The sequence below is a fragment of the Barbus barbus genome (genome assembly GCF_936440315.1).
Source record: "Barbus barbus genome assembly, chromosome: 5".
Taxonomy (NCBI): domain Eukaryota; kingdom Metazoa; phylum Chordata; class Actinopteri; order Cypriniformes; family Cyprinidae; genus Barbus; species Barbus barbus.
Genome location: NC_136733.1, coordinates 25,432,424 through 25,454,010, shown reverse-complemented (window position 1 = coordinate 25,454,010; position 21,587 = coordinate 25,432,424). Strand labels below are relative to the sequence as shown.

Genomic DNA, 21,587 nt, shown 5'->3' with positions numbered 1-21,587 from the left:
AGTATCGCTGGATATGACAACGTTACATCAAGATAAATCCTACCACATAAATGCACCACTGAAGCCTGCGAGACAAGCTACAAATTGCCTGCATTATAAATCAACATTCCATTGGAAAACTATTTCAAGTAATCCTTTCCATTCTCCTACAAATATGTGTAGCAATATTTGTTCATAGTCTGATATTTCACTGATTCTGTTATTCATTAATGTTGTTCAAAGTCAGCACCACAGAGCCAAACTCCGTAGGAAACTTTGGACTACTATGAAATAACTTTTCTGAGAAAAAAGGCGAGTCTCACTCCGAGTATACCCAGGGATTGGTGGGACACAAAGACAAAGACACAAAGAGAAAGGATTTTTGTATTGTTTCGATGATGTACTACTGGCATCCTGGAGGCATATTTTCTAAGACTTTGCTCAGTTTTATCTGAAGTCGACACCTCTGAATATTCTATTCACGATTAAACAGACAAAAATATGCAACATTTCCTGAAATACTGAATGCATTTAAAGGGTATTTTACAGGGCATAACTGAAAATGGTAGACCTGGTGTTACATTCAACATGGAGTGCATGTTATTCTAAACCTCATGCACACATCAAGCATCAATTAATGCTCATATTTACATAAATGCATATGAGCATATGCTCTAATGTATATGATGAACAAGATCGATCACATACAGTATAAACATCAGATGACAGAAGGTATAGACAGACAGACACATATCAATACACTATATAACAGTTGTTTCTTGAGGCTATTGCTCTGCATAATGAGATTCAAAAGATCTCCTAGTAACAAATGTTTTGACCAACATTTTATGAATGTGCTACATCTTTCATTTAAAATTTTAATGTGGAAGTCAGAGCAATAACACCAAATCTAGATTCTAATTGACTAACGGCCTCTAGGAAGCATTAGCGCTGTTACTCTACACATCTACAGTGGCTACGGTAGTGAAGTAATCAATAGTCACCATTGACAAATAGCCAGGAGCCTGCAGTTCCCTTTGAGCTGGTGAAGGGTACTGCCAGAAAGGGGAAGCCTGTAGTAATCTTATCTCTTTAAGGCAGCATGGGAAAAGACAGACTGATCTCTTTATTGCAGCGGCAATTCTACCTGTGCTTACAATCTCTTGAGAAAGATATATTATAAAAGACCTGTTTATCCTGTTATATTTTGATATATTGTTTATATAATTAGGAAACAGCTTTAAATCTGCTGGAGCACCACACTCTGCGGGAAGGGAGGAGGGAATGTGGATAATACTTTAACAAGCCTTCTAGAGCAATATGACACCATACATAACACAACATTGACTAGAATACTATTCTTGATCATAGCAAATTCATAAATTGATTATTAGATTGTCCATGTAAATTGGGACCAGTACAGTTACAAGTGTAGTAGGGATGCACGATATTATCGGACTGATATTGGAATCGGCCGATAATGGCTTTAAATGTAAATATCGGCATCGGCCTGATATGAAAAATTATGCCGACATGTCTTGCCGAAAAGAGGAATGGATTAATTCACATATGCTCAGGGTGTGCTAGTGATTAGATCACGTCAGCAGTGTGGCTCGTTCTTGAAGCAAAGTTTTGTATGAATGACGATTATATTCACTGATTTAGATTGCTGCACTTAATCTGTAAAAGCACAGAATGACGCGTTCGGTATATAAACAGTAATAGCACGTGCAGTGGCAGAAGCGCAGCCTACCCCGCGTCCTAACGCCCAGTCGGTAAGGAGATTTAATCTGTAGGGGGCGCTGTTGGCCTACTTCTAATAAAATTAAAACTAAAACAGCCTACACAAATAACATTTAACAGTAATTGATGACATAAAATAATGAGTATGTTTTGATTTAATGGTCAGAAGCTATAGTTTAAATGAAAAAAAAAACATGTCAATAATTTTATATATTCTGATTTATTCGTTAAGGTGTAATGCGTTTTATTTTTTAAAGAAATCATGAGCTCTAAAAGATTTTCAGATATTTTCAACTCTTTTGTTTTAGACCAATCTTAAAAATAATGTTAGGGTTAACACTGCATCTTTCTGGGGGATTGATATAGTTTATTTATAGTTATTTTCAAAGCTTCAATGTACTGTCAAAAAACCTTCATTATCTTTTATTTAATTCTATTAAATACGTTCTTGTTAAAAACTAACCAAAATTAAAAAATATTTTGCTTATAATTTCTGCACAGGAGAGACTATGTGTTGTTTCCAAACAAAAGGAAATATATCGGTATCGGCCAAAATTAGATGAAAAATATCGGCATATCTGAAAAAATCCAATATTGTGCATCCCTAAAGTGTAGTGTAGAGAAGATGTTTAATTAGATTAGGGAAAATATCTTGTGAGGTTATAAAATTGTCCAAAAATGAAATCCTTTGTTGTTCCAAACCCATTATGATTTTATTTCTTCCACAGAACAATGAACAGAGACAACAAGGATACAAAAGCACCACAAAATCAGTCTATACGAAATGAGTACTATTAGAAGTTATTTCTTTTGTGAGAGAAATCATATTTAACTAGTTTTATGATAATGTTATGGTGAATTTGTTCTTTTATTTAAGCTTGAAATGTAAGAAGCTTGAAACGAGTGAGTCTGCAAAATTTCTCCTCGTGTTCTACTGAAGAAAGAAAATCATACGGGTTTGGGACAATATAAGTGTGGTAAATTATGAGTTTTCATTTTGGGGTGAACATCCTTCTTGTGGAACATCTAAATGAGCAGACATACATGGGAAAACCCATCAGCAAAGGTAATATCAACTTCTCATTGGTTAACTCCAGAAAGCAATAGATACAGTATGCCGGCTGCAACTCACCTGAGACTGGCTTCTTAATCTCTAAAGTCAATGTGATTGGCAGGTTGTGCATGAGGTCACAGATCTCCTGATAGGTGGATGTACACACAGGGGTGTCACCAATTGTTACAATCTCATCACCGACGCTCATCTTCCCTGAGGCTTCCTGAGGGAATAGACATGAAAGAAATGGGTGAAATGCATTCCTCAGATTTATTCTGGAGATATCTCATCCATGCCTCCAAGCACAACCAGCTGTCCGACACAAAGTGTTATATAATCAAAAGTGAGGATGGGAATCATGAAGAATTGAACAATTCTGGTACCTTAACAGTTTAACAATTCTTTCAGTCTTTTAGGGAAAGAAAGATATAAATAAATTGAAAATAAATACATAGGGGTGCCATAAATGCAATTCAGTAATTTGTCTTAACAATATATCAAACATCAATACCAAACAAACACACTTGTTTGGGGTCACACTTACATGTGGGGTCACACTTTATTTTAAGGTCCAATTCTTGCTATTAACAAACCATTAACTATGACTTTTGCCTCAAAGTCCTAATTTGTTGCTAATTAATAGTTAGTAAGCTGGTTGTTAAATTTAGGAATTGGGTAGGATTAGGGATGTAGAATATGGTCATGCAGAATATGTGCTTTATAAGTACTAATAAACAACCAATATGTTAATAATAGGCATGCTAATAAGCAACTAGTTAATAGTGAGAATTGGTCCCAATACTAAAGTGTTCCCAAATGTCGTAACATTTTTCATTCATTTTTATGAAATTGTACTGACAAATGCATGTACATATTTAGTTACTCTTTGTCATGTGTACAACCAGCCTGTAATTAAACTGAGATCTCACAGTTGTGAACAGTGTTCTTTTTATTTTTTAACAACACAGACTCATTAAACTTGTTTGTTTGGGAACCGAACTACACTGGTTACATTATATAAATTTAATTCACAAAAAAAAAAAATGCTCATGAAAATCATTCTTTTGCAATTTTGCTATTTTAAGCTATAGATTCAGTAGTCATGTTGTGGCACCACTGAATCAGTAATGCGAGACTACTCTGTCAAAGTATTTTAGTATAATATTCAGTTCGCATTGGTGGAAGAATTAACATGTAAAAACCATCAACAGAACCAAATGTCTTTTGGTTCTGGTCATTTCTTTTTAAAAGTCTATGGCTGTATCCGAAATCGCCCCTTATACCCTCATTCACTATTCCCTACATTAGTCCACTCATACAGTTCACTTGAAGGAGTGAATGAAAACGAGTGAGTTAATTCGGACACTGAGTGCACCGGAAGGACTGCCGCTTTTGTATAGTTTGCTTGCGGTTTAATAATCATTTGATACGGGCAGCTCCAGTAGTAAGATTGAAGGATTAATCTTGAACTCTGTCATGGAAACTATATATAAACCCTAATAGTCAATTTACAATTAATTTTGTACCTGTGTTGTATTACGCTGTATTACGCCGTGGACGAGCGCTTCTAAAAGGAATGGATGGATAATTCAGTGCGCCATCTTCTGCCGAGACGCGGGAACTCATTCGGTGAGCAATTCTCACAGTGCATTCTGGGGATTCTCTAGCCCGTCCATCGGTTGTACACTCGTTTTTGCGGTGCATTGTGGGATTGAATGAGTGCACTCGAGAACATCCACTATCCTTTTCGAACACCACTTAAAATGGCTGTCCCCTCCAATAGTGCACTATCTGAGGGTATAGGGGGTGATTTCAGATACAGTCTATTTCTCTTTCAGCCATAGTTGAATGTTTAAAAACATTTTCCAACAATTTCCAACCTACCCTTTCTGCAACACCTCCCGGTCTCAGCCCTGTGATCAGCACCTTGAGTGGAGTGGACTTAATCTCCAGATCCAGACCAAAAGACTCAGTCTCACTACGCTGGAGCACTATTGTCTCAATGGTGCAGACCCCTGCTAACTCGGTGGATTCCCCCTTCTTGCAGTGCAGCATCCTGCAGGGCGGCCGTGTGCTGTTCTGTGTAACCTGGGCAGCTGTTGCTGGAAGTAAAGGTTGTTCTTCACCCTTGGCTCTTTGTGGAGGGTTGGGGCACTCAATGCTCATCATGCTCTTGACACGAGTCACGGCTTTGTGCTCCAGCTTGGGCGAGCGTTTGACCTCCTGCCCTTCCCGATGGGGCTCTTTTTTGACGCCCAGGTTTGTTCCTCCGGCTGCCTCCAAACATCGAATGGGCATGAAGGGAGATTCGGCACCAGTCTGGCCGCTAGGTCCTTCCTCAGATTCGAGCGAGCTGCCATAGAGCGGAGTGGCTGGTTCGCTACCGATCTGTCGATGGCTCTCACTGCTATCCTGGCTTTCATCATCGACCTCGAGAGATGACGTGGCTATTACAATACCAGAGTCTTCCTCTTGGTGGTGGTGGTGGCTGCCATCCGAGACACCGCGAAGGCGGTGATGGAAGGGGCCATTGTCCTCTTCAAGGCCGGTTTCGTCGTCACTAGGCTCATCCTCATAGCAGATGACCCGACGCTGACGAAGAAGTGGGCTGCGAACAGAACTCGGACTGCTTCCCACGCTGGCCTGTTGGGGTGTGTCTGCAGTGCGACCAGCCCCTCCAGAGGCTTTACAACATTCTGGGGTTGTGGGACTACTGTCTGAACCTTTATACGAGCAATCCTGATAGACTGTTATGATAAGAGGACAAAAAAACACACGCTCTGGTGATAAACTGTCACTGATCTTTTTATCAACATGACACTTTAGATTCTGTAATGTTACCATGCGGCTGAGGTGCTGCTGATTCCTCCATAGATGTATTACAGCTCCTGCTACTATGCAGCATATCGTCATCACTGGATCCCATCGCCATGGTCTCAGAAAGGGAAGAATGGCTGGGTACATCGTGAACCGAGAAATACTGAGAGAGCTCTGCCTCTGAACTCAACGAGCCTTGCTGAAGAGTCAGATGAAGATATCAAATTAAAATCTTTCTGAAGATCAACAACATTAAAGTGATAGTAAAAAATTTGATAGTAAAACATTAAAGTGATCAGCCAAAAATTAAAATTCTGTCATTAACTACTCACCCTCATGTCGTTCCAAATGTGTGAGACCTTTGTTCATCTTTGGAACACAAATTAAGATATTTTTGATTAAATCCAAGAGCTTTCTGCATAGACAGTAACGGAACTGAAATATTTTATTACGGTTGAACCACTGATGTCACATGGACTATTTTAAAGATGTCCTTACTACATTTCTTGGCAATAAAACATGTCAGTTATGTTGCTGTCCATGTAGGATCAGAAAGCTCTCGGATTTAATCAAAAATACCTTAATTTGTGTTCTGAAGATGAACGAAGGTCTTGCGGGTTTGGAACGAGTAATTAATGATAGAATTTTCATTTTTGGGTGAACTAACCCTTTAAGTAGTGTGCATACACTGGCCAAAAAAAGTATTTTGGATGCTTAAGTCACATTTAAAAATGTTGCTGTCACAAAATAATAAAGCAAGTAACCATGCTCAGACCTTAATTTTTCCTTATCACTTTTCTGGGTTAATTATTTTTGCAAATGAAAGGTGATTTGTAGTGTATGCAAGAAGTCAGTGGTCTTAATTTTGAACAAAATATCTAGCTTTATCATTTGAAATTTAGCAAAAATGTGGACTGCCTGCTTAAAGTGTCAAATACAATTTAGTTTGGTATTTTTGATATTTCATCCAAAGACATCATTTTCATCTCATTTTCAGTGTGACTGAAGTGTCCGAGCACTTGTTTCGTTGTACCTAAAATGCAATTAAAATGAAGTAAAGTTTTATGGATTTGATCAATTTCAAGTCTATTTTCACTGACAAGTTGAGACCTCTGTAGATTAAAGCCTCTAGTTTACCCTGCTGGCTGGCTCAAGGAATCTCTTCATGGTCCAGCTGAGAGCAGGATTACCCTCAACCTGCTTGACTTTAACAGTGGGAGATGGACTCTTGGACGGCAGGCCTGTGAAAGAGAGCACAAAAGAAAATGACAGTCAAAAAATAGCTGTATTTCTTGCTGAGATACAAACCACTGATCTCCAGTTATCTAATCAGAGAATACAGCTGCATCAGAAATTCAAAACAAATATTTGGAACGTGATATGAACTTAATAAATCAAAGCCATAACAGAGCTTTTCAGAATTTAACAATTTTTTAAAACAATTTTTTAAACTAAACCCTGTGGCTTTCAGAGCCCTGAGAAAAGTGGCCACAATCAAACCAAAACAGAACAGGCAGTTTACCGAGCGTGTGGGAAGAATGACTATCTCTGTGAGCGGAGCGAGAGATCACTTCATCCATCTCCTGTTCAGACACCTGAGGGTGAGAGATGATGATACAAAACACTCAGCCATTGAATCTTACGGACCTTGGAAAAATATTATATCTCCTATGCTTCAGTCTTAATTAAATATCAAATATAAAGTATCATATCTTTACTATTGTTTACCTTAAAATGAGGCGAATGACAAAATATATTTTCTGACCACCAGGCGGCACTGTGATTTATGCAGAGTAAACTGCTTAGAATCTCCTTCATAATTCTGTTTTATTTTACTTTAAATTTAACCTTAAATAACCATTTTTATGTATTACCTTACAATCAATGAGATGTATTTTTATTCAAATAATAATAAACGAACAACAATAAAAATACAAACAATGATAATTTCAGACATCAAATTAAAGCATTCACTGAGAAAAACATTAAGAAATGTGCGATTCTGTTTCTGGTATTTCATATTAAAGAATACTAATTACATTTAAACAATGTGAACCATTTAGCCTAGTTGTTTTGACACCACACTTTGAAGCACTCTGCTACAGGCAGATCCCAATTTGCCTTTATACAACTCTGCTAGAAAAGACCTGACTGATTCGAGATGAGATCAGGTTTTGCCAGTTCTATTTCAGTTGACTTTTATTGTTGACTTCAATACAGGTCTTTCTCAACTCAAAAGAATCGATCAAATGTAACATAATAAAAGAAACACTCAACATCTGAGTGCAAAAACAGACACTTCATGCCACATGAACCTGTATGGCAAAAACACGCTTAAAAACACTGCTGTCTTTAACAACAAATCCACCCAAGGAAAACTTTTCCAGCTCCTCTGTTTCTGAGCCGTGGGCCAAATATGTGTTTATGCCAAGACAAAAAGTTGGACTTTAAAATATATAGGAACATATATCTAAAAAATAAATGAATAAATAAATATCTATAAAATTACATGTCAGGTGCTGATTTAAGTAATTAATGACCCTTTGAGAAAGTCTTCTGACCTTGTGTCACATGGTAAGTGTTAAGCTAGTCTTAACACCGCTCTGCTCATGGCACATTAGCACTGGCTCTCATTTATCAGGCCGAGAGAACAGCCAGCATATTCTAACCACCAAAATCTCCTGCTGTACCCGACCCCAGCCACATTTCTCAACATCTTGATTCATTACGTCGATGAAAACCAAGTTACACCAGCACAAGGGGGAGAGGAATGTTGTTTACTTTTTGTCAGGCTTCAATGATTCATGCTAGGAGCAAATTACAACTCAACAGGTGGATGGTGCTTTTGATTTCCACTTGCAGCAGTCTGGCAAAGGAAGAGGCCCTTGTGACTGAAGAAGTGTGACCACATCACCACTCCGATGCTTGGGTTTATTTATTCATAAGGGGTGTTTGCATTATTAATATTCATATGGACTTTAAAATATTTCATTTTCATGGAGCATTAAACCTAAAAAAGTTGCACCCTCTGAACTAAACTATTTTAACGATGTCCTTACTACCTTTCTGGATCTTCAACGTGTCAGTTGTGTTGCTGTCTATGGTTAGAAAGCTCTCAGATTTCCTCAATTTGTGTTCCCAACATGAACGAAGGTCTTATGGGTTTGGAATGACATGAGGGTGAGGAATTAACATTTACATTTATTCATTTAGCTGACGCTTTTATCCAAAGTGACTTACAATTGCTATATATGTCAGAGGTCGCACGCCTCTGGAGCAACTAGGGGTTAAGTGTCTTGCTCAGGGACACATTGGTGTCTCACAGTGGATTCGAACCCGGGTCTCTCACACCAAAGGCATGTGTCTTATCCACTGCGCCATCACCACCAATTAATGACAGAATTTTCATTTTTGGGTGAACTTTCTATTATACTACCATATATTCTTAGTTGTTAATGAGATGATAGTTTGTAAATACAGTAATTTCTATACTGAGGCTAAATAAGATACCGTGGTGGGGCTCCACATGTGTGTCTGTGTTTAGCTCTTACTTTGGGGTTTGGATGTCGGCTGATGATGAGGCTGACTGGGCCGGGTCCGCATTCACTCAGGATAGCATAGGCTTCACTCAATGCTGCGTGTCTCAGGCTCACAGAGTCCACCTCCAGGAGCTGGTCTCCTCGACTGATACACACATACACACATTACTCATCAATATCATAAACATATTGGCAAGGCAAATTTATTCATGTAGCACAATGCAATTTAAACTGTTTGATTGTGTATTTTTAAAGGGAAGAAGTATTTCTATTCCAGAAGTATTTCAACACTCATAATAAAAGTAAGAAATGTTACTTGAGCAGCATAACAGCATATTAGAATGATTTCTGGAGGATCATGTTACACAGAAGACTGGAGTAATGGGCTTTGCAATCATGGGATTAAATTACATTTTAAAATATAATAAAATAAAAAATGGTCATTTTACATTGTAATAATATTTCACAATATTACTCTGTTTTTACTGCATTTTTGATCAAATAAATTCAGCCTTGGTGAGAATAAGAAGTGAGAATCTTTCAAAAACATAAAAAAAATCTTACCAACCACAAATTTAGATCGATAGTGTAAACTGGCAAATTTTACATTCATGCTTTCAGCCTGGACTTAAATGTGGATAACGCTGCAGGACATCTGATATTTTCTGGAAGCTGGCTCCAGCTGTGGGTGGCATAATAACTTAAAGCTGTCTCACCATGTTTGGAGTGAACCTTACATATTTTTATTCGACTCAGTCCTATTGATTTAAGAGATTTATTAGGTTTAAATTCAATAAGCACATTCAAAATATATTTATGTCTAGACCATTGAACGATAGTATAATATACATCACATGATAACGGGGATTACATTGATGTATGCAATCCAAGGGTATTTTAAGTGTCAACCCAATTGCTTTTGTTGTAAAAATAGACATGCCTGAAAGTGTATTACAGCCTTATCTTTCCCTTCAGACAGCTGCAACCACTTTCACAACTAGATCTAACATTCAGGACCTCAATCTCCTGCCATAAAGACCCCATTCATGGCTTTCTGGCTCTTTTTGCGCATTCATTTTCAGTCTGTGAGGTGTTTCATCTAAAAAGCAGCAAGCACACACAAACTCTCGCAAATCACAAACAAAACTGCAGACAATGAGAACAAATGAGGTTTATTGATGTTTTTACAAAAATGAATCAGCTTCAAACACGTGTACCGGGTACACTGTAGGCTCTGTAGGGAAAATGAAGATCTATGTGTTTGTTCTCCCTAGTGGGGTCTTATTCCTGCCGCTCCCTTCCTTAATTAACTGTAATGGAAGAATTTAAGATGATTGCTCAAAGGGGTCCAGTGTCTAACAAACCAGCACCATTCACTCTTAACTACATAAAAAGTTTAGGACATTTCACTACTTAAGCCATGATGAAACCACGATGAAACCATTTTATAATGAATTTTTTATAGAAACATTTTTATTTTGTTTTGTTTTTTTCTTATGTCATATATGCCATAATGTTTTTTTCTTAGAAGCGCACCTAAACTAAAAAGTCAGATTTGCTTTGAGCCAATTTTTCTGCTGATTAACCACTGTTAAACATCGAAAAACTAAGATTTGAATAAGAAATAATGAATATTAATTTACCACTCAGCTATTGTGTATGAGAAACAATAGTCTACCTGAGTCTGCTATCCATTTTGGCAACAGATCCCGGTGCCAAGCTGTGGATGTAGATCCCAGGAGCGCTGTTTTCCAGTGTTAGACAACAGGCACCGATGCCCAGCCCCACACCTGGCTCTGAAACACATACAGAAACAGCATTGCCAAATTGTTCACTTCACATCAGACATGATTCCAAAGTCTTATTTCTAAGGTTAAAGGGATTTTAGACATTCTGTCGGAACAGGTCGGAGATTTTAATGCCTCCTCAAATAGATACAACAACTGCTGAGCTTAAATTACCCAATAAACGTAAAGGAAATCAAGCCTAGAGTCTTGATTTAAAAGATACATATTTGTAATTTAAATATGCACACACACTGCATACCTTCGTGTCAAAGAAGTATGCGGTGTCCCTGAAGTGAAGAAGTTAACAGAACTCAAATAATGAGAAAGGCACTTGGAAGGTCTATTTATTAGCATGATGATCCAAGAATAACAGTTTTCATTTTGGCAGGACGGTTTATTTGGACACATAATGAGCCTTAAGACTTAAACACACATTCATCCTGACACACAGGTGTGTGTCTATGTTAATAAAATTAACTTTAAAGCCCATTTCCTTGGAATAAAAAAAAAAAAACAATTAATTTCAAATGGAAAGGAGTCTTGCAATAACTTTGAAGCTGATTATTAAATGAATACAGGGCTAATGGTTACTTCTCAAAACTGTTTTCTTCCCAGAACAATAAAATTTGGAAGAGCAATTTACAAAAAGCAAACAAAGTACACGTGAACAAGCAAAACTATTACTGTGGTGGTTCAGCTGGTTTTGTTAATTTTGTATACACTACTGTTCAAATGTTTAGGTTCAGTAAGATTTTTTAAGTTTTTGAAGAGATCTCTAATGCTCACTAAGGATGCATTTATTTGATACAAATTACAAATATTTAACAAATGTTATTATAATATTATATATTACATATTATATTATAAATATTTTAAAATGTAATTTAGCGAACAGTGTTTTTTTCTCTCCAGAATTCTTTGATGAATGCAAAGATCAAAAGAACAGCCTTTATTAGAAATAACAATCTTTTGTAACATTATGAGACCAATTTTACTAGGACCAAACTTTTGCATGTTAGTGTACCTCTCTGCAAGTCACTGTTTATTTTATCAGAAAGCCATGATTGTACCTTTGTTCAGTGTAACCTCCATGATAATGCGATCTTTGGGACCAGGCCCCTTACGAGAGTCCCCATCTTCAAAGCTAGGAGGGACTGGAGTCCCACCACTGGCATTTGAGTTTGGAGAGCTAGATCTGCTGAGCAGGGTGGGTGTGGGGCAGGGTGTAAGACTTGGGCTTCTCAGACGGGTCCGCACAGTTAGGGTAACTACTCCCTTCTTCAGTTGCTGAAAAGGAGAAAAACGTTATCCATTAGATGCTGAATGAGATGAACACCTAAGAATTCCTAGTAATTTCCTTTTTCCAATGACAAAACAATTCAAAGAAATGTGCCTGAGATTAACAGTCCGGAGTTAATTCTTTTCTGAGGTTTTACGCACCGCTGCAGGTGTTTCTGGGGTGACTGAGCAGTTTACCTTGAAGGTCTGAATGGCCTGCTGGTGCGTGAGGCCTTGGAGAGACTCTCCATTCACTTCCAATATCTCATCACCTGAACAGTGGAAAAAGAAACGTTCACCAGTGAAAAAGCTCAAGATAAAAGCCAAAGACAATGACAATCCTCATGCCATGTGGTTGAGGTCCAGCTGCTTTGATGACAATTGCTCCAAGTGCATTAGAGCTACTGTATCATGATCAGCAGTGTTCATCTACCTTCTTTCAGTCTTCCATCTGCTGTAGCTGCTCCATTGGGGAAAATTGTCTTGACGAATATACCCATCCTCCCCCGGGCTGAATCCTGCCCACCGACAATGCTGAAGCCGAGACCCTACACATTCAAAGACACATCTGTATGAGCCTGGATTCACAATAGTACAGGTGGTGATGTATCTGGTATATGAAATGGTTTCTGCATAGAGGTTTCATTGTCCACCTCTGTATCCCTTTCGTTACAATATGAATCAGAGAGTGAATCACCATCAAATAAATAAAAAACAACAAGATCAAAACGTTTTATATCCAAAATGCTATATGTGTGAATCCGCATGGTGACAGCGTGTATTGTCCTGGATGCAGGGCCTCCCTCACCTTGCCCTGTCCTTTCATTAGGACAATGTTGGAGATTATGGATGGCTGTGCCAGTCGCCATGGAGATTCCACTTGAACAGTGCTCAGGGAACGAGCCGATTTCTTCACAATTTGATATTCCTGAAGAGGATGATAAAAGAGGTTATGAATAAACAAACAGATGATAAAATAAGCATTATTTTTATTGTGTTGAATTGGGAGGAAAATAAGCAGCTACCTTGAGTAATTCATACCTATGAAATGCTTTGTCTAATTTGTAAGTCACTTTAAAAGTAACAGATGAGATAATGGAAATGCTATTGTGCTAATGTTATTGTGAAGAAAAACCTAACAAATTGAGGCTATTATATTATAAATAGAAAGCTATATTTAAGCTTATTACAAGGCCATCTCGAATACTTGAATGTTATTGGTGAATTTAAGCATTCCGTGGTAAAAATTCATTTTTGAAAATTGCGAAAAAAGCATTTTCGCCTGCTTCTACATCACTGCCTGTTTAACCCCGCCCACCGATTCGCACATGTAGTGTAAATAACAAGAGGTCTACACAGACACCAAACAATACACTTTATTTCATTAACTTTATTTTTAATGACGTTCCAGACCGTGTCAGTAAGAACTTGGTCCTTTGTTCACTTCATTTTACCGCAGATTCCTTTACAAACAAGGTACAATTCGACACAGGATTTTCAGAAAGATTGAAACTAAAAGACAATGCTGTGTCGACTATATTGGATCCGACAGTGATGTCACACCACACAAGTGTAAGTAACTGTTTTTCTTACCTGATCACAATTACAGATTGTTTGATATGTACTGAGTATTTATGTGTTTTTAACCTAAATCACAGCAGTGTCCATCTGTGAAGTACGTAGGCTGTCAAACATACACAACAAGCCAATCATAGCAGTGGGCGTTTACTTCAGAGTCTACAACCCGCCATGGCAATTTAAACAAGTGTTACGATATGGGGGGTCAAAACAGGACAGAAAATAGCCTATTATTTCTAAATTATGATGTTTTTTGATGTAACAATCTTAATAACATAAGTGGACCTCAGAAAACAGTACAAAATAAAAAACAAAGGCAGTTCATGAACACGTTAACTTTTGACGAGCACTGTAATCAGCACAGCTAAGAGAAACCTTCTACCCACATGTATGGAATGAATGGGTGAGTTATCTTTAAAGTGGGCATGCCACATAATAATTCTTGTTTTGAGCCATCACAACACATGGAACTGGTACCAGACACCCACGATATCAAGAATGATAGATTGAAGACGACAAACAATGAAAAGAAGTGAGCTGAATTATGCAGCAACCTGTCGAATCCCAACTGTATCCAGCTGCTGCGGGAGGGAATGTTTGCGTCCGCCTCGCGCTGGCTTTTCTGCCACATCACTTCCTGTATCACCGTTTTCCACGATAAGCTCATCGTCTTCACCAACAGACTCCAGGCGGCTTCCTCCACCTGATCATAATGACATCAAGACATTAACTTGATATGTAAACACACTTAATTCAGTCATTTATATTCACATTTAAATGTCTCTGTTGATTAACAAGCATAATCATCAAAAATTTAAACAATTTCAGTAAACCCTGATCCGGTGCAAGAATCTATCATAAAGAAATTAGAATTGGTGGATCCACCCTTGGCCATAATCCAACACAGTTTAATATCATTACAAAGTTTTCATGCTCTGGATATGTTTAACCTTGAGATCTGCTACGGAACTTCATTGGTGTGGGGCTTCGGCAACATCCCTTGGGACCATCAATCCTGCCAAGTTCCTCAAGTCTGTCAAAATCTGTAAACTGGAAGTCAGGAGACAGAAGGATTTAGGGAACATGCCTTGGCTCCAAATGAGAAACAAAGCAAATGGAGTAAACATTCCTCATTCATTTCCTGTGACACTTCCTCTTAAAATGTAAGCCATAAACATTTGTTTGCCCTTCACTATGCAGGACTGAAGGGAATGTTGCACACTCATTATGGTGAATACTTTCATATTTTCACACAGGGAGATCAAATTTCATGTGTAAACGAAAGCCAATGTTTTCTTGGAGACTTCTTGGAGGTGTGGAATTGAAATGTGTCATGTGCCCTTGCTTTATGCCCTACGATTTAAACAATATTTTTTTACTGTAAATTATATAGCCTTAGTACAAAACTAATTTTAATAAATAAAAAATTATTAGATTATTAATTATTATTTTATTATTAGAATATTATAATAAATGTTTGCTTTCAGTTTCTTCAAAGTTTAATAGAAAAAATAAATAATTTAATTAAAAAAATTTAAAAAACTTATCCTACTCTACCGTTCAAAATTTTTGAGTCAGTACAATTTAAAAAAAGAAATGAACACTTTTATTCAGCAAGGATGCTTTAAAAAAAGTACTGTAAACTTTACTGTAAAATTTTACAAAGTATTTTTTTTTTTTTTTTTTTAAATCAGCATAACTGTTTTCAACATGGATAATAATAAGAATTGTTTCTTGAGTATAAAATTAGCATATTAAAGTAAAAGTAAAGTCGTGACGTATTGTCAAGTATGGTGACCCATACTCGAAATTGGTGCTCTGCGTTTAACCCATCCAAGTGCACACACACAGCAGTGAGTAGTGAACAAATGCACACACACACCGTGAACACACACCCGGAGCAGTGGGCAGCCATTTATGCTGCGGCGCCCGGGAAGCAGTTGGGGGTTCGGTGCCTTGCTCAGTCGTGGTATTGAGGGTGGAGAGAGCGCTGGACATTCACTCCCCCCACCTACAATTCCTGCCGGCCGGGGACTCGAACCCGCAACCTTTCGATTACGAGTCCGACTCTCTAACCATTAGGCCACTACTTCATTAGAACGATTTCTGAAGGATCATGTGAAACTGAAGACTGGTGTAATTGCTGCTGAAATTTCAGCTTCGCCATCACATGAATAAATTACATTTTAAAATATAATAAAATTGTTATTTTATGTTGTAATAATATTTTACAATTACTGTTTTACTGTATGTGTAATCAAATAAATTCAGCCTTGGTGAGTGTAAGATACTTGCAAAAACATCAAAAAAATCTCAGCAACCATAAACTTTCAAATGGTGGCCCAAAATGTGCAGTGTAATCTTGTTTTTTTTTAAGATGACTCTTGTGACCACTGCTTTTATATGGTAACCACTAAACATGCTAAACAAGGTGTTAAGTTAGCTTGACTTATCACAGCACTTTCAAGCAGAACACTCTGGGTCAAATTTAAAAGGTTGCACATGCTTAAATTATCACTAATAACTATAAACATAAAATGCAATTAAGTCATTATATTAATTAACTGCAATTATGTAGTCAACTTTACATATGCAGAAGTATTTGTATGCAAAAATTACAGAAAACTTTTGACCAGGAAAAATCCTGCAGAACACTGATTGATATTAAGTTGATTTAACGTTTTTTTTAAGGGTGACAATGGTAAGTAGTCATTTATTTTTGGAATTATTTTCAGTGGCATTTTGAAGTCAGAAAACCTCCTGCTTCATGGCACCACATTAATACTGCTCTTCCTTGGCTGCTGTGAAAAAAAATAAATACCACAGTGTTTTCCCCTTCTAACCGCCTCAGCTTCAAGAATGAGGTTCGGTTTATCGCACAGCTCATGCATCCTGAAACAAGTTCAAACAGCAGCATGTAAGGGAAGATCCACCGCTCTCTTTTCAGGCATGCAGACAGGAAGCCCTTCTCTCCGCTGTCAGAAATGAGATCTGTCTCCTGCATGAGCAAGCTACGCTACACTGTTGCAGGTGAGCCCGTGGGCTTCCTCAAACGCCATACCTACGTGCCTCATAGGACTCAACGTGACAGATCCTTCCTTTCCCTTTTTTTTTTTTTTTTTGGAAAATGTGCTCTCATGTTTTTTCCCTCCCTCCCTTTGTCTCATCAAAACCTCTGAGCCTAACACTTCAGAACAGATCTGGAGACACACCCAACACTGTCAGCACTGGACACCCACATAACAGCAACCGCTCATCGCCCCCTTCTGCTGTGGCAGGGGGCTGAAAGGGAGTGTAAGACTAAGAACAGTCTGGACAGGTGTTTGGATTTGGAATGGAAGAGTGAAAGGGGAAAGCAAACATATGGCAAACTGAAAAATTGATTGGCCCAATTACACTCTCCATTTCATTTTCTACTTAACGACTTAATGATAGGCTTCTCACACTTTCAGACCAAAGAACTTTCATGACTTTTACAGTCATTCATGATTACTGGAGAAGGAATTTAAAAAAAACTTTTTATAGATCCTGCACTCTCAAAAAAAAATTTCTAGCTGGTGAAATATTTTTAAAGCAGACCATAGTAAAGGGGAAGAAATTATTTGTGAATGGACCGTGATTCTTGCATACCGCATTCAAGAGCTATGAATGAAAGCTATATGGGTGTAAATGTTGCTGAGCTCCAGCGCAAACCTTCTATGAGCATTCTATGCAATTTGTCACAGTTGTTTACTGACTGTAAATGAAACACTCTGTTAATTAAAAAAAAAAGGGGGGGGGGGGTTAATTTGCCTAAATAACTTGCTTCCCAAAAAAGCAATATGCAAGCAAAAAAAAAAAAGTTGGTTTTAGTGCAGATGTTGCAGATGATGTAATTTTCAGAATCAGAATTGCCCATGACTTTATTTTCCAAGACTGGAAAATCACAATTTTAAAATTCTTCATAAAAGTTATTTTTCCAAATTTTCCAATGTGATGCTTATAAGGAGAAAACTCAATAGACAGCCACAATTTGTAATTTCAATATTGCAGGGCATATGAAAAAAACACCTGCACAGATATTTATAATAAAAACAAAAACAGCATGTGACCAGGACAGTAAATCGTAGGAAATCAGAATGAGAGCAAACTATATTGTTTAATCCTCTTTCAGTCCCCATCCCCCTGTAAGAGCTCCCACTCTGTCATTCATTAGAGACTGAAGCCTGGAGGGAGAGAACAGCTCACTGGAGACTAGAGAACACAGGATGAGAGGAAGCTCCACAGGCTCCTCAAACCTCATCATATCTCATGAGCCTTTACTTACACGTGCTCATCTATGCAGTGACAAAGTGAATCCAACTGATGTTTAACTAGGTTAAGATGGTCTGTGTTTAGCAATGCAAAGATTCTCAGAAACAACTTTATTAATTATATATAAAGAATCTAGAATCTTTATATATAATTATAAGAATCAATCAATCAATCAATCAATCAAAAACAAAAAGGTACAAAAGCTGACACTGAGGCGGTACTCTTTTGAAAGGTACCAATATGTACCATTAAGGAACTAATATGCACCCTTTAGATACAAATATGTACTTTTAAGGTACTGATATGCACCCTTCAGGGGTAAATGAGGCACAAAGGTCTCCCCATCCAATTATCTACATTCAGTGCTATAGCTATATATATATATATATATATATATATATATATATATATATATATATATATATATATATATATATATATATATATATATATATATATACATAAATATACATAAATTCAACTATATACCGTACAGTATCTTTTACTGTCTTGTTTGCTATTTTTAAGCTTGAACAGTGTCACTATGAGTAAATTATTGATAAGGACTAGAGGATCACAAAATAACATCTGTCAAAAGTTTTCTGCTGTACAGTGAGAAAAACCCAAGCTTAACTGCCCCAAATTCACAACTACGACCAGCGGGAGCCATGGAATGCTAATGTAATTAAACAGCAGGCGGGACGGTTGCTCTTTTCCATTTTTTTGTCCTGAAAGCAATAATGTGTGCGCAGCATAGATACAGCAGGGGGTGGTGTGGAATGACCCACTTTACTCCGCACCGCAGAACATCTCAAGTAAAGCATCGTGGGCGCTGTTCTCTGAAACAGCCAAGCAAGAGTTTAATTTTAATATGTTGAGTTGTGTCGTCCTGTCAGTGTGCCACTGACTTGCATTAGCCATGTTGTCACGAAACTAGTGCAACGTCTCATTTTGTGCGATTAAACATTAACGCTGTGTGGCATTAGTGATTTGATGTACACGTGCTTGCACAGAGCAAATTAATAATTTGTTATTTGTGATGAAACGCACAAATGCTGAGCCAATGGGTGCTTGGTAAACAGTGGCACTAATATTTTTCTGGCAAAACAACAGATAAAAGCCTCAAGAACATAAATGGGGCCCTGGCACACAGATCAAACGAGGCAAACAGGTAAAGCAACTGTGCTGTCCTTAAAAGGAAATGCTGTATTTTTAAATCACAACACGCTGCAGGTATTTAGATTTTGCTGAAAAATATCAGGAAAGTCTTGTTTGTTCTTATCAGACAAACCATGGAAGTGTGTTTGCTTTTTTTCCAAACACCTCAACAAGGTGCCTTTGAATGTTTAAGGGAAGACAACTACACATACTCACACAAAAAAAACAGATTATGATCATAAAAGCAGTGAACATTTCTCCCCAAAGCAAACTTTTAATCATAAATACTACCAAAAACAGAAAACAGTCTGTTTTAGCTCAATCTGAGGGCAGCTGAGGCCGCACCAGATGAAAGCAGCAGATAATCAGGCAGATAGGTCTGTCGAAACGTACGTACCAAGTCCTGGGTGGGCAGTGAAAGGCTGCTGGCCCTCACGTCCTCCACATCCGGCTCCATGTTCTCCTTCTCCTCCCCAGGGGAGGGAGAGGCGTCCGGACCAGAGCACGTGCTCACTAGATCGGGCAAGCTGGTGGACGGGTACTTTTGGAAGTCCACTTCAGATTCATCCTGGGAAAGGAAGGAAGAGCAGCTGGAGAAAGCATGTTGTGTGCCGTTGAGCAGCCTGCGAGTATTTTTAACTTTATCTCAGAAAGCCGAGCGGCAAGCACCATCAGCGCTTCGCTGTTCAATTTTTTAGCTGCTACAAGCATCTGCTTATAACATCTTTGTGTTTGAATGGCTGACACACTTTATACAAGGACCACAGCAAGAACTGCTCAGCATTTGAGCATGAAGACGCTTCCCAATGCAATGACACACAATTACTGATATAGTTATAAGCTGATTTGCTCGCAAACTCAAACTCACCCTGCTGGCCACTACCAGCTGCACGAGTCCAGCAGTGGACCGCAGGACGGCTACAGCCTCCTGGTGTGAGAGTCCTACCAGGGAGTGTCCGTTTATCATCAGTAACTCGTCACCTGCTTTCAGACGTCCATCTCTGAAATAAAAAAAAAAAAATCAACCAGAGAAAGCATGATCAGGTCATTTCCTTGCTTAATAAAAACAAGCAGCAGACAATCCTGAAGTCATGTTGCAGCTATTAAAGTGAAATGGTAATGGGATGTTAATGAATGTTAATCAAGAATTGACTGAATCATGACAAGTGGTTTCTATATGACAGTTTGATGTAAGTAATGTCAATCAGGGACAAAAACAACCTGTGTTGAATCCTCTATGGCAGCAGGGCTTTTTTTGGAAATAGGCTTATTTAAACCTCCCCTAGAGTTAAACAGTTGAGTTTTACCGTTTTTGAATCCATTCAGCCGATCTCCGGGTCAGCCGAGTTCCTAGCCATATCAGCCTAGAAAATCCCAACTTTTCATTTTCCGTCGGTCTTAGTACACGATGTAACTGCAGAAGTGTCAAGTTTTAAATAGGAAAATTATTGAAACTCTTTGGTCATTTTTGATGACCAAATGCTAATGGTCTAATCCGATTCAATGATCTAAGCTAGCTATATAGCTAAGCTAAAAGTGCTACCGCCAGACCCAGAGATCGGCTGAATAGATTCAAAAATGGTAAAACTCAACTGTTTAACTCTTGGGGAGTTGTAAAATGAGCCTATTTCCAAAAAAAGTGGAGTGTTCCTTTAAGTTGAAGAACTAAAATATTTTAAAATACTGAAATAAAATATATGTAATAAAAAAATATGTACATTCATACACATACACATATACATACATACACATACTGTTAATATAAAATATGACAAAAGCACATAAAGTGGCAAAATTAATAAAACAGTAAATATTACAACAAAATTTTACTACTGTCAAAATGTTTGGGAAAAAATCCTCTGCTCAATTGTTCTGCCTACTCGCAAGCCTTTTTCGAGAGGCAGTGACTTTTAGCGATGTCCCCGATTATGTGGACCAATGAATCATTCACAATTATTCCAGGAATGTTTATTAAGAAATAAATCAAATTAATAGAATTTATTTGAACTGAGAGAATAAAGAATGCATTTCAAACAATTTTTATATTTGATGTCATTGATGACTGCATGTCATGGGTCAAGAGAAATAATTATCTACATTTGGAGCTTCAAAAAATTTTTCTGGGTCATCCACATTCATTTTAACTATTTATCCATCTAGAAGGTGCAAATGATGCAATAAACATTGAGCTCAGAGCAAAAGGAGAACGGTTTCATCATGCTTTTATCAAGAAAAAGATTTTAATTTGTCATAATATCCCACAAAGACAAAGTCTGTCTCTGTTACATTCTTCTATTTCCAAATGTCCTAAGGCAGTCTGGATCGTTCCATCCTGACCAGCTTCATTACGATGAACAATGT

General features: G+C 37.7%; 1 protein-coding gene across 1 annotated transcript in view; it reads right to left on the bottom strand.

The window, feature by feature from the left end:
- LOC306869419 (PDZ domain-containing protein 2-like) overlaps positions 1–21,587 on the bottom strand; it is a 48,751-nt gene that overhangs the window by 5,718 nt on the left and 21,446 nt on the right. Inside the window, exons 4-18 of the mRNA XM_079416189.1 lie at positions 20,095–20,227; positions 19,624–19,794; positions 14,726–14,825; positions 14,330–14,478; positions 13,006–13,125; positions 12,631–12,745; positions 12,396–12,469; positions 11,990–12,206; positions 10,811–10,928; positions 9,145–9,277; positions 7,116–7,188; positions 6,731–6,834; positions 5,618–5,792; positions 4,661–5,523; positions 2,855–2,999 (exon numbers count right to left, since the gene is read on the bottom strand). Coding sequence (XP_079272315.1) covers positions 2,855–2,999; positions 4,661–5,523; positions 5,618–5,792; positions 6,731–6,834; positions 7,116–7,188; positions 9,145–9,277; positions 10,811–10,928; positions 11,990–12,206; positions 12,396–12,469; positions 12,631–12,745; positions 13,006–13,125; positions 14,330–14,478; positions 14,726–14,825; positions 19,624–19,794; positions 20,095–20,227 — 2,690 coding nt within the window. The remainder of the gene's footprint in view (positions 1–2,854; positions 3,000–4,660; positions 5,524–5,617; positions 5,793–6,730; positions 6,835–7,115; positions 7,189–9,144; positions 9,278–10,810; positions 10,929–11,989; positions 12,207–12,395; positions 12,470–12,630; positions 12,746–13,005; positions 13,126–14,329; positions 14,479–14,725; positions 14,826–19,623; positions 19,795–20,094; positions 20,228–21,587) is intronic.